This window comes from Cebus imitator, unplaced genomic scaffold (genome assembly GCF_001604975.1).
Source record: "Cebus imitator isolate Cc_AM_T3 unplaced genomic scaffold, Cebus_imitator-1.0 Scaffold652, whole genome shotgun sequence".
NCBI lineage: Eukaryota > Metazoa > Chordata > Mammalia > Primates > Cebidae > Cebus > Cebus imitator.
Window position 1 is genome coordinate 312,497 of NW_016107967.1, and position 14,277 is coordinate 326,773.

Consider the following 14,277-nt stretch of genomic DNA (forward strand, 5'->3'; position numbering starts at 1 on the left):
TACAGGCACGCGCCACCATGCCCAGCTAATTTTTTGTATTTTTAGTAGAGACGGGGTTTCACCATGTTGACCAGGATGGTCTCGATCTCTTGACCTTGTGATCCACCCGCCTCAGCCTCCCAAAGTGCTTGGATTACAGGCGTGCGCCACTGTGCCTGGCTAAGAAGATCTTTTTTTTAAATGGAATCTCACTCTGTCACTCAGGCTGGAGTGCAGTGGCGTGATCTTGACTCACTGCAACTTCCACCTCCCAGGTTCAAGCACTTCTCCTGCCTCAGCCTCTCAAATAGCTGGGATTATAGGCACCTGTCACCACACCCAGCTGATTTTGTAATTTTTAGTAGAGATGGGGTTTTGCCATGTTGGCCAGGCTGGTCTTGAAATCCTGACCTCAGGTGATCTGCTCACTTTGGCCTCCCAAAGTGCAGGAATTACAGGCATGAGCCACTCCACCCAGCCTATTTTCTTTGAGGTATATGAATATTCCAAGTTACCTTTTATTTAGAAACTAAAAATGAGTGACTGTCTGCCTACTTTGTGTACACGTTAGAGTCACTCATTACTTGATCCTCAATGTGAACTCTCCTAAGTTGGTTTCCATGGTGCTTGCTGGCTTCCAGCCTGACATTAACCTGCCAACACATGAATGGTGCCTGACCTTGATCTTAGACTGTGAATCCAAAAGCCCTCTCCAATGTGAAAATAACTGTTTCACTTTGCAAAATCTGGGAGGTCTTTTTCTCCTGTTCTTTTTTTTCATGGACCGATAAATGATTTTATTAGCAAATGCCAGTGGCTGAAGTTCAAGTACTTATTTAAACTATTTCATAATACCCTAGTTTATATATTTGAATAAATTAGAGACAGTCATATTATCAGTTAACTTGAGTCTCATTGAATCCTTACATTTGAAAGAATTTACTCTCAGAAATTAACGTTTGGATATCATTGGTAATATTTGTGTAGTGTGGATTAATTTCCTTATTTTTTCTTTAATATAAAAATGGTCTAAAGAGCAAATAGGATCAAGAGATTGCTCTCTGTACCTTATAGTTCTTCATGTTTAAAAAAATTTCATGCTATACAATAAATAGTTTTCTGCTGTCTTAACGTTTAAAATTTTCATGTTATTACAAATACTATGTTTATAATACTGCATTCTATCATATAACCGTTTACCTTTTACATAGAGTATTACCACTTTTTTTTTCTGTAATAGCGCTGCTATGAGTATCTTTATATACAGCTTTGTTTCTCCTTGGCAGGGATTCCCAGGCAGGCATGAGTGTTTTGAGACTGATAAATACAATTAAATTGCCTTGCAGAGGGATTGTGCCAGTTTAGGCCCCACTAGTGGAGAGTGCCAACCTTGCCAAAGCATTACCTGCATTTTTCCTTCCTTGGCCTTCTTTGTTGAAATGTGTATTTTTTTCTGGCTGAGGATAGTGAGGATAGCGGTTGTGCATACCAATTGTAATTTAATATGTAGGGGAAGAAAGACCTATTTTCTTTACATGATTTGGTTAAAGGTTCTTAACACAGTATAAAAGATGCAACAAGCATTTTTGTCTAAGGCTCAGATGTAGATAGGTCATTCATTATTTGACAGTGTCGTTGGTAATGTTTTGTCCATACGTGGGATATCCTTATCCTACCTACAACAGTTTAAGTTTCTGAAAGTAATAATTTTGAGAAAGTTTGAATATCACAAAATAGCATAGATGCTTTGTAAAATACTTGTAACTATTTTTTTGTTCCTTTAACCCTGAGGATTTTAAAGTGAATATAACAGGCTGACCATCCCTAATCTGAAATCTGAAATGCTCCAAAATCCGAAACTTTTTGAGCACCAACCTGATGCCACAAGTAGAAAACTCCACACATAAGTACTTGTCTCACTCTGTCTCCCAGCCTGGAGTACAGTGGTGCAATCTCAGCTCACTGCAGCCTCAACCTCTTGGGCTCAAGCAATTCCCCTGCCTCAGCCTCTTGGGTAGCTGGGACTTTAGACATGCCACTATGGCTGGCTAATTGTTTTTTTATTTTTTGGTAAAGACAAGGTCTACTTATGTTGCTCAGGCTGGTCTTGAACTCCTGGGCTCAAGCAATCCTTCCTCCTCAGTCTCCCAGAATGCTGAGATTATAGGCATGAGCCACTGCACCTGGCATGAAAAACTATTCCTTTCTGTCATACAGTAGGGCCACTTTTATTTTTTTTAAGACATATGCCGTCTCAGTGACTTCCTTAAGCTGAAATATAAGTTTGTAGCCTTTCGAAGACTTGTGTAGTCCATGGAGGAATCAGGGACTCTGGAACCAGATACCTATGTAAATCACCTATGTAATCTTGGGCAAGTTTCTTAACCATTCCATGCCTCAGCTTTATCACATAAAATGAGGATAATAATTGTACCTCTTCTGAAGAGTTTTTATTAGGAGTTAGGTGGAGGGCTTATGCCTGAGAACAGAAGGTTTTGATATTTGAGTTTGTGAAGTCATCAGCTTTATCAGAAATTCCGCCACAGCAAATTGTTGTCCTGATGCTGTAGGTTCTGGCTTTGAGTATCATATATATACTGTCTGTAGGCGTAAAATATTTCTATTAATTTGAGCCATAAAATAAAACTTTAGTTGAATTGATTTAATGTGAGATTACGAGGTGTTTTGCATTATGTTTTAAAAGTTAATGGTGAATTTGCTGTATCAGCTCTTATTTGTATTTTGTATTTAGCAAAATGTGGCAAAATTTGGTTGAACCCAATTCTTTTCTTTCCAGAGTATCATTAGAAGATCTGTATAATGGCAAGACAACCAAACTACAACTTAGCAAGAATGTACTCTGTAGTGCATGCAGTGGGTAAGTGTGTCCTCCGGTTTATTGGGTACATTTTGTCTGTTCTTCCAGTATCACACTGAATATCTGTACCAGGTAAAAATTATTATGATTTAAAACTTACAGCTAGGCGCAGTGGCTTACACCTGTAATCCCAGCACTTTGGGAGGCCAAGGTGAGTGGATCACTTGAGGTAGGAGGAGGCAGAGGTTGCTGTGAACCAAGATCACACCACTGTACTCCATCTCAATAAATAAATCTTAGCAGGACGGTTTCTGATACTTCTAAAAGTCAATTTAAATACAAGTTATTGGGTTTGAAGATGAAGGTAAAAGCAGTTTCTATGTGTCAGGGCTTATTGGAGTGATCTACGGACAAAAACCTAATGTATTTTTGTGCTTGCTTTAGCCAAGGCGGAAAGTCTGGAGCTGTCCAGAAGTGTAGTGCTTGTCGAGGTCGAGGTGTGCGCATCATGATCAGACAGCTGGCTCCAGGAATGGTACAACAGATGCAGTCTGTGTGCTCTGATTGTAACGGAGAAGGTATGTGTCCTGGTACTTCTCTGCTTTTATTTTTGACCGGATTGAGTGCAGATATTGGAGAAGTTTAGAATTTTTTATTTCAAAGGGTATTTGTATTCATCTTATTTAAAAAACAAACAAAAAAAACAACAGGAAACTGGATATGTTAGCTCATTCCTGTAATTCCAGCACTTTGGGAGACAAGAGGTGGATTGCTTGAGCCTAGGAGTTCAAGGCCAGCTTGGGCACCGTAGTGTGACCTCGTTATTATAGGAAAAAAAGTGTAGAAAAATATGTAATGAGGGGCTCAGAGCATGTCTGTGGTCCCAGCTGCCTGGGAGGCTGAGGCAGGATCACTTGAGCCTAGGAGTTTGAGGGAGCAGTGAGCTGTGATCATGCCAGTGCACTGCAGTCTGGGTGACAGAACAAGACTTTGATGCAAAAAAATAAAGTGCGAAAGTAATTACTTCATTATGCTTAAGCCCAGTGAACATAGAATGGTAGATTTGTATTGTATTAGTGAAAGGTGACTCTTTAATTCCAAAGAGAGGGGCAAGATGATTATTTGCCCCTTTGCTATTTCCTTCTTTATCAAATATAACCTTTTATTACTTTCTTTAGAAATGACCACCATGGGAAGACTATCTCCTTTATCAAATAGAACTTTTTAAGCTACAAAGGGACAAATCATCAAATAATAAGTAGCTAAACAAGTAATTTTTTAGTTATTCTGATAAGTTGAAGATTTTACTGTAAGCTTTAGTTAGCTTTTCGGGATTAATCTTGAGATTGAAGCTGTCCTTATAAAAGTAAATAGTTTAGACTTTGTAAGCCAAATAGTTTTTGTCACAATTGCTCATCTCTGACCTTTTAATGCTATTATGGCCACAGACAAATGGGTGTGGCTGTGTTCTGATTAAAATTTTGTTTAGGCCAGGTGAAGTGGCTTACCCTTGTAATCCCAGCACTTTGAGAGGCTGTGGTGGGTGGATCACGAGATGAGGAGTTTGAGACCAGCCTGGCCAATATGGTGAAACCCCATTTCTACTAAAGATACAAAAAATTAGCCATGCCTGGTGGCGGGTACCTGTAATCCCAGCTACTCGGGAGGCTGAGGCAGGAGAATTGCTTGAACCCAGGAGGCAGAGGTTTCGGTGAGCCGAGATTGCACCATTGCACTCCAGCCTGGGCCACAGGGGGAGACTCCATCTAAAAAAAAAAAAAAAAAAGAAAAGAAAAATCTTATCTGTAAAAACAAGTAGTTTCCCCCACCCCCACCTTTCTAGAGCAGTGCTATCCAATAGAATTTTTTCCATATTGTGATGATGGAAATGTTCAGTGTCTGCAGTGTCCAGTACAATAGCCACTATTCACCACTAATCACATGTGACTACTGCATACTTCATATGTGGCTATTGTGACTGGGGAACTATTTTAAATTTGAATTAATTAAAACATAAACTTAAGTAGCTACAGGTAGATAGTGGCTACCATGTTAGGAAAAGTACAGTTAAGGAGCATCCTTTTCCAAATTGTCCTTGGAAGTGATGAGATAATTATGAGAAGCTACATATGATATTCCCTTCTTGCAGAATCTTGGTATTTTACTTTATTTTTAAAAATTATTATTTTTGGAGATATGATCTTGTCACCCGGGCTGGAGTGCAGTGGTACACTCTTTGCTTACTGCAACCTCCACTGCCCACACTCGAGCAATCTTCTGACCTCAGGCCCCCCCGCCCACCCCCTAAGTAGCTGAGACCACAGCTGCTTGCCATCATGCCCAGGTAATTTGTATTTCTTATAGAAATGGGGTTGTGCCATTTTGCCCAGGCTGGTCTTGAACTCCTGGGTGCAAGTGATCCTCCTGCCTCAGCCTCCCAAAGTGCTGGGATTACAGGTGTTAGCCACCACTCTTGGTCTCATTTTATCTTATTAAAATTGCTAACAACTCCTGCTATCAAGAAACGAAAGTTTGAGACTCAAGAGAAATAAAGAATTTTAAAAGAGACGAAAAAAAGAAACGTAAGTTGACTGAAATCTTTTCCCATGTACCACTACCTTTTTTTTTTTTTTTTTTTTTTTTTTTCTCTGAGACAGTCTCGCTCTGTCTCCCAGGCTGGAATGGAGTGGCACGATCTCAGCTCACCACAGTCTCCGCCTCCCGGAATCAAGTGATTCTCCTGCCTCAGCTTCCTAAGTAGCTGGGTTTACAGGCACATACCACCACGCCCAGCTAATTTTTGTATTTTTAGTGAAGACAGGGTTTTGCCATGTTGGCCAAGCTGGTCTCAAAACTGACCTCAGGCGATCTGCCCACCTCCATCTCCCAAAGTACTGGGATTACTGGTGTGAGCCACCATGCCCAGCCGCCATTACCATTTTGAAGAACCAGTGTTTTGAAGAATATAAGTACTGTTACAGAAACAGTCCCTTAATAATCAGTTATACATATCTTTCTAAGCCTTCAAATGTGCCAGTAATTGGCCATTAGAAAGTGACACAATTTTTTCACACTATGTAAAATGACAGTTTTGCTTTTTTACACCATAATCAAATATTTCAGAAGAATATGTGGAAGAGAAAAGCTATGTTGCCCTAAACATGGTATGGATACATTACATTCTGAAATAGTGGGTCGCTGAGTCCCTCAGGTAATCTGCAGTAGTAAGATGTAAGTTTTTGTTATTCAGAATAGTGCTTTTCTGTTTTGTTTTGTTTTGAGACATGATCTCACACTCACCCAGACTGGGGTGCATTGGCGTGATTATAACTCACTGCAATGTCAGACTCCAGCGCTCCTCCCCCCTCAGCCTCCCGAGTAACCAGGATTACAGGCGTGTACTACCACGCCCAGCTAATTTTTTTTTATTTGTAGTAGAGGCAAGGTCTCACTGTTGCCAGGCTGGTCTCAGATCCTGAGCTCAAGTGATCCTAACACGCTGACCTCGCAAAATGTTGGGATTACAGGCTTGAGCCACTATGCTCGGCCTCAGAATGTTGCTTTGAATAAAAACTTAGGTAGCAATTAAAATAAGTTCAGAAAGTATATTTAAATAGTAAGAATATTAAAAGTACAGTATAATACTGTTGCTGAAAGTTTCAATGACTTCTCTTTCCAGGTGAGGTAATTAATGAAAAAGACCGCTGTAAAAAATGTGAAGGGAAGAAGGTGATTAAAGAAGTCAAGATTCTTGAAGTCCACGTAGACAAAGGCATGAAACATGGACAGAGAATTACATTTACTGGGGAAGCAGACCAGGCCCCAGGAGTGGAACCAGGAGACATTGTTCTGTTGCTACAGGAGAAAGAACATGAGGTGATTTTACCTGTTTTTTAGTTTGTTTTGGTTTTGTATTTTGTTTTATTCAGAAGTACTTCTTGCTTGTGAGAAATAGGTTAGATCTGTTTGGAGTCCCTGGAGCAACATGGCCAACTTCATAAGACTGGCTTGTGTAAGAAAGACTAACGAGGCAGGCACAGTTAGAAGCACTGTAGGAGTCAGTTTTAGTCCTGGTTTGTTTTTTTTTTTTTTTTTTTTTTTTTTTTTTTTTTTTCCGGTATTCTTTTTCTTTTTTTTTTTTTGTTGACGGAGTCTTCCTCTGTTACCCAGGCTGGAGTGCAGTGGCACGATCTCTGCTCACTGCAACCTCCGCCTCCCAGGTTCAAGCGATTCACCTCTGGCTTGGTCATTGACTAGCACTGAAACCGTAGGTAATCTTACTGTCTCAATTTCTTTGTTTATGAAAATAAGGGCATTGGACCAAATGGTCTAAGGCAGCCTATTTTTCACTGTGAAACTCTGCTGCTCTGTTGATTTGGTTTTTATTTATTGGGTAGCCAAGTGAGCTATCCTAGAAAGGGTTCTGGGGTTTTCAAAATCCCTTTTTTTTTTTTTTTTTTTTGAGACAGAGTCTTGCTCTGTCGCCAGTCGCCAGGCTGGATGGAGTACAGTGGCGCAATCTCAGCTCACTGCAATCTCCGCCTCCTGGGTTCAAGCAATTGTCCTGCCTCAGCCCCCCTAGTAGCTGGGACTACAGATGTACACCACCACGCCCAGCTAATTTTTGTATTTTTTAGTAGAGACAGGGTTTCACCATGTTGGCCAGGACGGTCTCGATCTCTTGACCTCGTGATCTGCCTGCCTCGGCCTCCCAAAGTGCTGGGATTACAGGCGTGAGCCACCGCGCCAGGACAATAACATTTTTTTAGACGTTTCTGAAGAATGTGGTCTCTAGTGTATGTTTTTGGGGGTTTTGTTTTTGAGACAGGGTCTTGCTCAGTCACCCAGGTTGGACAGTGGCATGATCTGGGATCACTATAATCTTCACCTCTGGGCCCAAGTGATCCTCCCATCTCAGCCTCCTGAATAGCTGGGACAACTGGCGCACCGCCATGCCTGTAGAGACAGGGTCTTGCCATATTGCCCAGGCTGGTCTTGAGCTCCTCAGCTCAAGCCATCTTCCTGCCTTGACCTTCCAAAGTGCTGAGATTACAGGCGTGAGCCACCATGCCAGGCCTAGTGTATGTTTTGATTTTAACATTGCACCTGTATATTTTTAATGTCCATATAGTATACCGTGGACCTTACTCATAAACATTATATCTGGGACTATTTATGAAAAAACCTTTCAGTAATCATCGAAATTGTTGAATGTTAGAAGCACTTGACAGGACTCTGGTTTTGTTCTTGATCACATTTACTTATGCTTTCCTCTGAAAGCCTTTACCTCACAGGTTAACCATCTTTTTAGTTTGCCCTAAAATTTTCTCCTATGCATAAGCCCAATGAACATGGAGAAATGGTAAATTTGTATTATGTTCAGTGACAGGTTACTCTTTTTTTTTTTTTTTTTTTGAGGCAGAGTCTCTGTCACCCAGGCTGGAGTGCAGTGCTGCGATCTCAGCTCACTGTAACCTCTGCCTCCCGGGTTCAAGCAGTTCTCCACCTCAGTGTCCCGAGCAGCTGGGATTACAGGTGCCTGCCACCATGCCCAGCTAATTTTTTTTTTGTATTTTTAGTAAGGACAGAGTTTCACCATCTTGGCCAGGTTGGTCTTAACCTCCTGACCTGGTGATCCACCTGTCTCGGCCTCTCAAAGTGCTGGAATTACAGGTGTGAGCCACTGCGCCTGGCCTACTCTTTTTAATTTTCTAAAAAGATGGGCAGGCTGGGGGCGATGTATCACATATGTAATCCCAGCACTTTGGGAGGCCGAGGCAGGTGGATCACAAGGTCAGGAGTTCAAGACCAGCCTGGCCAAGACAGTGAAACCCCGTTTCTACGAAAAATACAAAAATTAGCTAGGCACGGTGGCTGGCGCCTGTAATTCCAGCTACCAGGGAGGCTGAGGCAGGAGAATTGCTTGAACCTGTGAGGAGGAGGTTGCAGTGAGCCAAGGTTGCACCATTGCACTTCAGTCTGGGTGATAGAGCAAGATTCCATCTCAAAAAAAAAGATGGGTAAGCTGATTATTTGTCCCTGTATTTATTTATTGAGATGGAGTTTCACTCTTGTTGCCCAGGTTGGAATGCAGTGGCACGATCTCGGCTCACTGCAACCTCCACCTCCCAGGTTCAAGCAATTCTCCTGTCTCAACCTCCTCAGTAGCTGGGATTACAGGCATCTGCTACCACACCCGGCTAGTTTTTGGCATTTTTAGTAGAGACAAGGTTTCACCATGTTGGCCAACTTGGCTTTCGAACTCCTGACCTCAGGTGATGCACCCACCTCAGCCTCCCAAAGTATTGGGATTAGAGGCGTGAGCCACTGCGCCTGGCCTTATTTGTTCCTTTATAATTTAAAGGTTATATTTTCTGTGGTGGTCATTTCTCCAAATAGAGTAAATTTTTAAAATCACTGTAAGACTCCAGTAGAGAACAACAAAGCCATATTGAGATGCAGATTTTAGGAATTTGGTTGTAATCCCTCACAAAGTCAGGCTTGATCTCCTGGACAGTCAGGGCATGCTAGTCAGCTTTCATGACTCATCAAAGCTACAAATTATGTATTTTGGTTTTTTGTGGAAATTGCCAACTCTACAAATAGCAAAGGTCTCCTAGGTTGCCAAAAAATAAGAGTAGTTTTTAGAATTTTGCTTTTGGGTCTTGTAGGATCAAGTATTTACAAGATTTCCTATTTGTTGACATTTTAGCTACTTCCTTGTTCATTCAGTCTTGCTGCTGTGTACACCACCATACCAGGAATATGAGGGAGAAAAATAACAAGACGCTAAGTAATTGGTAATTCTGCTTGGATGTACAGTTAGGTAGGTTAGACTGTATTGTAAAATGGTACAAACAATGCCTGGGCATTTTCTTTGAGATAAAGTCTCACTCTGTTGCTCAGGCTGGAGTGCAATGGTGCGATGCCAGCTCACTGCAACCTCCACCTCCTGGGTTCAAGCGATTCTCCTCCTTCAGACTCTCAAGTAGCTGAGATTACAGGCACCTGCCACCACACCCAGCTAATAATTGCATTTTTAGTAGAGACAGGGTTTCACTCTGTTGGCCAGGCTGGTCTGGAACTCCTGACCTTTGATCTGCCCACATCGGTCTCCCAAAGTGCTGGGAGCCACCACGCTGCCTAGGCATTTTCATAGATGGAATCCTTGAAGTATTTTCGAGTTCATTGTCAAATGATTTTTGGCAGTGCAGCAGCATAATAGTGAGGAAGTGAAGAAGGAATGGTTATTTGCAGACAAAAGATGATTATTTTGGTTCGGGGCATATCAAACTGAAGGTAAAACCTTTTTTACCTCTACATTTAGTTTTTAATGTTGCTGCATAATTAAATTGGGTTTTTAAAAGTGTGTCGTTGGATTTGGAGGCAAAGGACTTAAGGTCTGGTCCCCATTTACTAGCTTCAGCTTCTCTGGACTTTTCAGATATTAAAGATTCAAATGAGATTATGAATAAGCTTCTTTCTTAGGGTTGTGGGGAGGTGTTGGGAAGTAAGTAATCTCTTAAAATTGTTGGCAGCAGTGGAATTGGCAAGGAATTTTCAACAGAAGGCAGGTGTAACTGGTTGTCTAAGGTAGAAAATACAAGGTGGTAAATGGAAATTTGTCTTAGTTCTTTCTTGGGAGTGCTGTATCATCTGTAGTCATTATCTTCCCATGTCACTTAGCAGTATGACTGTTGTGTGTCTCAGTGGTCTGGTTACCATAGTGCATTTATACAGCACCAAACCATAGAACCTGGTGATGTTAGTCACGCCTTTATAATCTGTACTTTTGTTATTCAGAAATTGTAACTTTTAAATGTTTTATGTTCTAGTGCTTGGTGGTCCCTCCTCATTAATCTTGTTTTTCAGAAACTCTCTGGCCTTTTTTTGTTGTTGTTCTGATGTATTTATTTATTTATTTTTGGCCAGATCTTAATAGTGAGAACTCTCTGGCGTTCTTGCTTGTTTATTCTGTTTAACCTTTTAACATCAAATTGTTTAGCTTACCCCCCACCATAGCAACAATCATTCTGATAATCATTTTTTATTGAAATCACTTTCAGTTGAACTCTCCTGTATGAGAACATAATATGTATCTCTTCTTGTTCCCTACATCTTTTTTTTTTTTTTCTTCAGACAGTCTTGTCCTGTCGCCCAGGCTGGAGTGCAGTGGCACAATTGTATTTTTAGTAGAGACAGGATTTCACCATGTTGGCCAGGCTGGTCTCAAACTCTGACCTCAAGTGATCTGCCTGCCTCAGCCTCCCAAAGTGCTGGGATTATAAGCGTGAGCCACCATGCTCAGCCCCTACTTCACTTTTATTTATTTATGGACAATCTCGCTGTGTCACCCTGGGCTGGAGTGCAGTGGCATGATCTCCAGTCACTGCAGCCTCCGCCTCCTGGGTTCAAAGTGTTGGGATTACAGGCGTGAGCCACCATGCCCAGCCCTGGTCTCTATTTCTAATATGACTTTAACAAAGGATATTTGGTAAGACGGTTCTTGGAACACTGGCATTCTATAGAATACTTAGCATTTTATTTTAAATTTATTATTTTTAAGATACAGGGTCTCCTTTTGTCACCCAGGCTGGAGTGCAGTGGCTGGATCACAGTGGCTGGATCATTAATAAGGAGGGACTACCACTGCAGCCTCCACTCTGGACTCAAGGAATAGTCCTGCCTCAGCTGGCCTATTTTATGTTTTAATTTTTTTGTTTCCCTATGTTGCGTTTGACCTGGTCTCCCAAAACTCTGACCCTATACTTAGCTTTTATTTATTTATTTTTTTGAGACGGAATCTTGCTCTATTGCCCAGGCTGGATAGAGTGCAGTGGCGCAATCTCTGCTCACTGCAACCTCTACCTCCTGGGTTCAAATGATTCTCCTCCCTCAGTCTCCTGAGTAGCTGGGACTACAGAAGGCTAATTTTTGTATTTTTAGTAGAAACGGGGTTTCACCATATTGGCCAGTCTAGTCTCAACTCCTGACCTGACCTCAGGTGATCCACCTGCCTTGGCCTCCCACAGTGCTGGGATTACACGTGTGAGCCACCAGCACCTGACCTACTTAGCAATTTTAATGCATTGAAAAGTCCTGCATTAAAGAAACTATTGGTCCCATTGTAAGGAACACTTGAATAAATGTGCATGGATAATATACACTCTTGGATCTCAAACTTTAGCCTACACTATAATTGCTTGGAGGGCTTGTTAGGACTACAGATTGCTGGGCCCTGCCTTCCTTGTTTCTGGCAGGAATGGAGTGGGGCCCAAGAATCTGTTTTCCTAACAAGTTTCCTCAAGCAGCTGGTCTAGAACCACACTCAGAGAATCATTGGTTAAGGTAATAGTTTAACTTTGTTTAATGGGTAAATTTAAGGGAATAACATAGGAAAATAACCTGTCTACCAGATTTTCTATAAGTGAACCAGCCAGGATTGTTCTTTGCAAGAAGAGCAACCGTTGTAAAATCTAAGCAAAAATTGCAGGTTGGGCATGTGAGATTGTATGTATTTTTCCTACACATTGAAGACTCAGAAACATTCTTTGTGCTTATTCTCAATACCTTTTGCATTACCTAGTTCATAGGCTTTTAGTGTGATATTGAATGAGCCAAGTTTTGCATTTTAGTGAGGTGTGAGGCTTGTTGGTACATGTGTGAAGCATGGAATTGAGCCCCTTGACTTTGCTGGCTGGGTGTTGCTGGTTGAGGTTTTTTATGTTAACCTTGGTCCCTCCCCCCTTCTCTGTTGTGATCATGTCTGGGGAGCACTCATGATGAGCCTGTTCTGCAGAAGCCTTCTGGGCTTTCTGTAGCTTTTTGTCCAGAGGCAGAGTCCAAAAGTGGGCCATAATTGCACCTGGCCCTGTTTTGGGAACTTCAGGTCTGTTGCTTTTATATATGCCATTGTTTACCAGTTTCAATACACCTTCCTCATGGAAGTTTCTCGCATACTACTTGGGAATAGCTAGCTTTCCTAATATAAGTTTAGGGCACTAGGGACAGTAGCACTTTTGTTTTGCAGTGAGTGGTAGAAACAAGGTTTTGAAATTAAGTCGAGGAACATAATGCCACAGGGTATAGCTCCATAATTTTTGGAAAACTGTGTTTCTTTTGTGCTTTATAGGTATTTCAGAGAGATGGGAATGATTTGCATATGACATATAAAATAGGACTTGTTGAAGCTCTGTGTGGATTTCAGTTCACATTTAAGCACCTTGATGGCCGTCAGATTGTGGTGAAATATCCCCCTGGCAAAGTAATTGAACCAGGTAAATCATGATTTTGGTCTGATTCTGGTTTTCAGGTGTTCTTACAATTTGTAATTTTTTTATACTGCATAACTCAAAAAATTGTACACTTCTTTTGGGTAAAATTATTAATCATTTCCTCTTAATAGGATGTGTTCGGGTAGTTCGAGGTGAAGGGATGCCGCAGTATCGTAATCCCTTTGAAAAAGGTGATCTTTACATAAAGTTTGATGTGCAGTTTCCTGAAAACAACTGGATCAACCCAGACAAGCTTTCTGTAAGTGTTCTTTCAATGAAGCAACAACTGACTTCAAGTTTGGGGTTTTCTTTGTTCTTTTTGGTTTTTTTTTTGAGACAGGGTCTCTGTTGCCCAGGCTGGGGTACAGTGGTATGATCATAGCTCACTGCAACCTCGTCCTCCTGGGCTCAAGCAGTCTTCTCACCTCAGCCCCCTGAGTAGCTGGACTATAGGTGTATGCTACCATGCCTTGCTAAAAAAAATTTTTTGAGACATAGTCTCACTCCGTCATCCAAGCTGGAATGCATTGGTGCAGTCTTGGCTCACTGTACCGTCTGCCTTCCAGGTTCAAGCGATTCTTATGCTTTAGCCATCAAGTAGCTGGGATTACAGGCATGAGCCACCATGCCTGGCAAGTTTCTTTCTTTCTGTTTAAGAGGGTCCCTCTGTTGCCCAGGCTAGCATGTAGTTGCATGATCATGACTCGTTACAGGTGTTCACCACCACACCTGGCTAATGCTTTTTAAAACTTTTTATAGAGGTGGATTCTTGCTGTTTTGTCCAGACTGGTCTCAAGCTCCTGGCCTCAAGCATTCCTCCTGCCTCCTGAAGCGCTGGGATTGCAGTTGTGAGCCATTGCACCCAGCTGACTTCAAGTTTAATAGTCATGTTACTGTCAGTTTTAAAGTATGTTCGTGCGATTGGTAGTCTTTCCTAGTTGTTAGGAAATGGGGAATTGCTGGTGTAAATGTTGATGGGGCCAAGCAGGGAATTGTAGAGGAGTAGAGCAGACTGGTGTGGGCAGTGGTAAGGACTAGCACTCCCTGGAGAGATCAGATTCCTCACCTGCAGAGGGCAGGACCACTACCTACTTCGAGTCAGCTGATGTCTGTGCTGGATGCAGGAAGGCGTGTCTCCTGTAGAAATTTTCTAGTTTTTAAGTATTGACAGCTAATGATTTTCTTTCTTTTTTTTTTTTTTTTTTT

General features: G+C 41.6%; 1 protein-coding gene across 1 annotated transcript in view; it reads left to right on the forward strand.

The window, feature by feature from the left end:
- Positions 1 to 14,277, forward strand: part of DNAJA2 (DnaJ heat shock protein family (Hsp40) member A2) — a 19,770-nt gene that overhangs the window by 3,164 nt on the left and 2,329 nt on the right. The window contains exons 4-8 of the mRNA XM_017517914.2: positions 2,777 to 2,857; positions 3,242 to 3,375; positions 6,477 to 6,673; positions 12,930 to 13,074; positions 13,203 to 13,330. Of these exons, the coding sequence (XP_017373403.1) occupies positions 2,777 to 2,857; positions 3,242 to 3,375; positions 6,477 to 6,673; positions 12,930 to 13,074; positions 13,203 to 13,330 (685 nt within the window). The remainder of the gene's footprint in view (positions 1 to 2,776; positions 2,858 to 3,241; positions 3,376 to 6,476; positions 6,674 to 12,929; positions 13,075 to 13,202; positions 13,331 to 14,277) is intronic.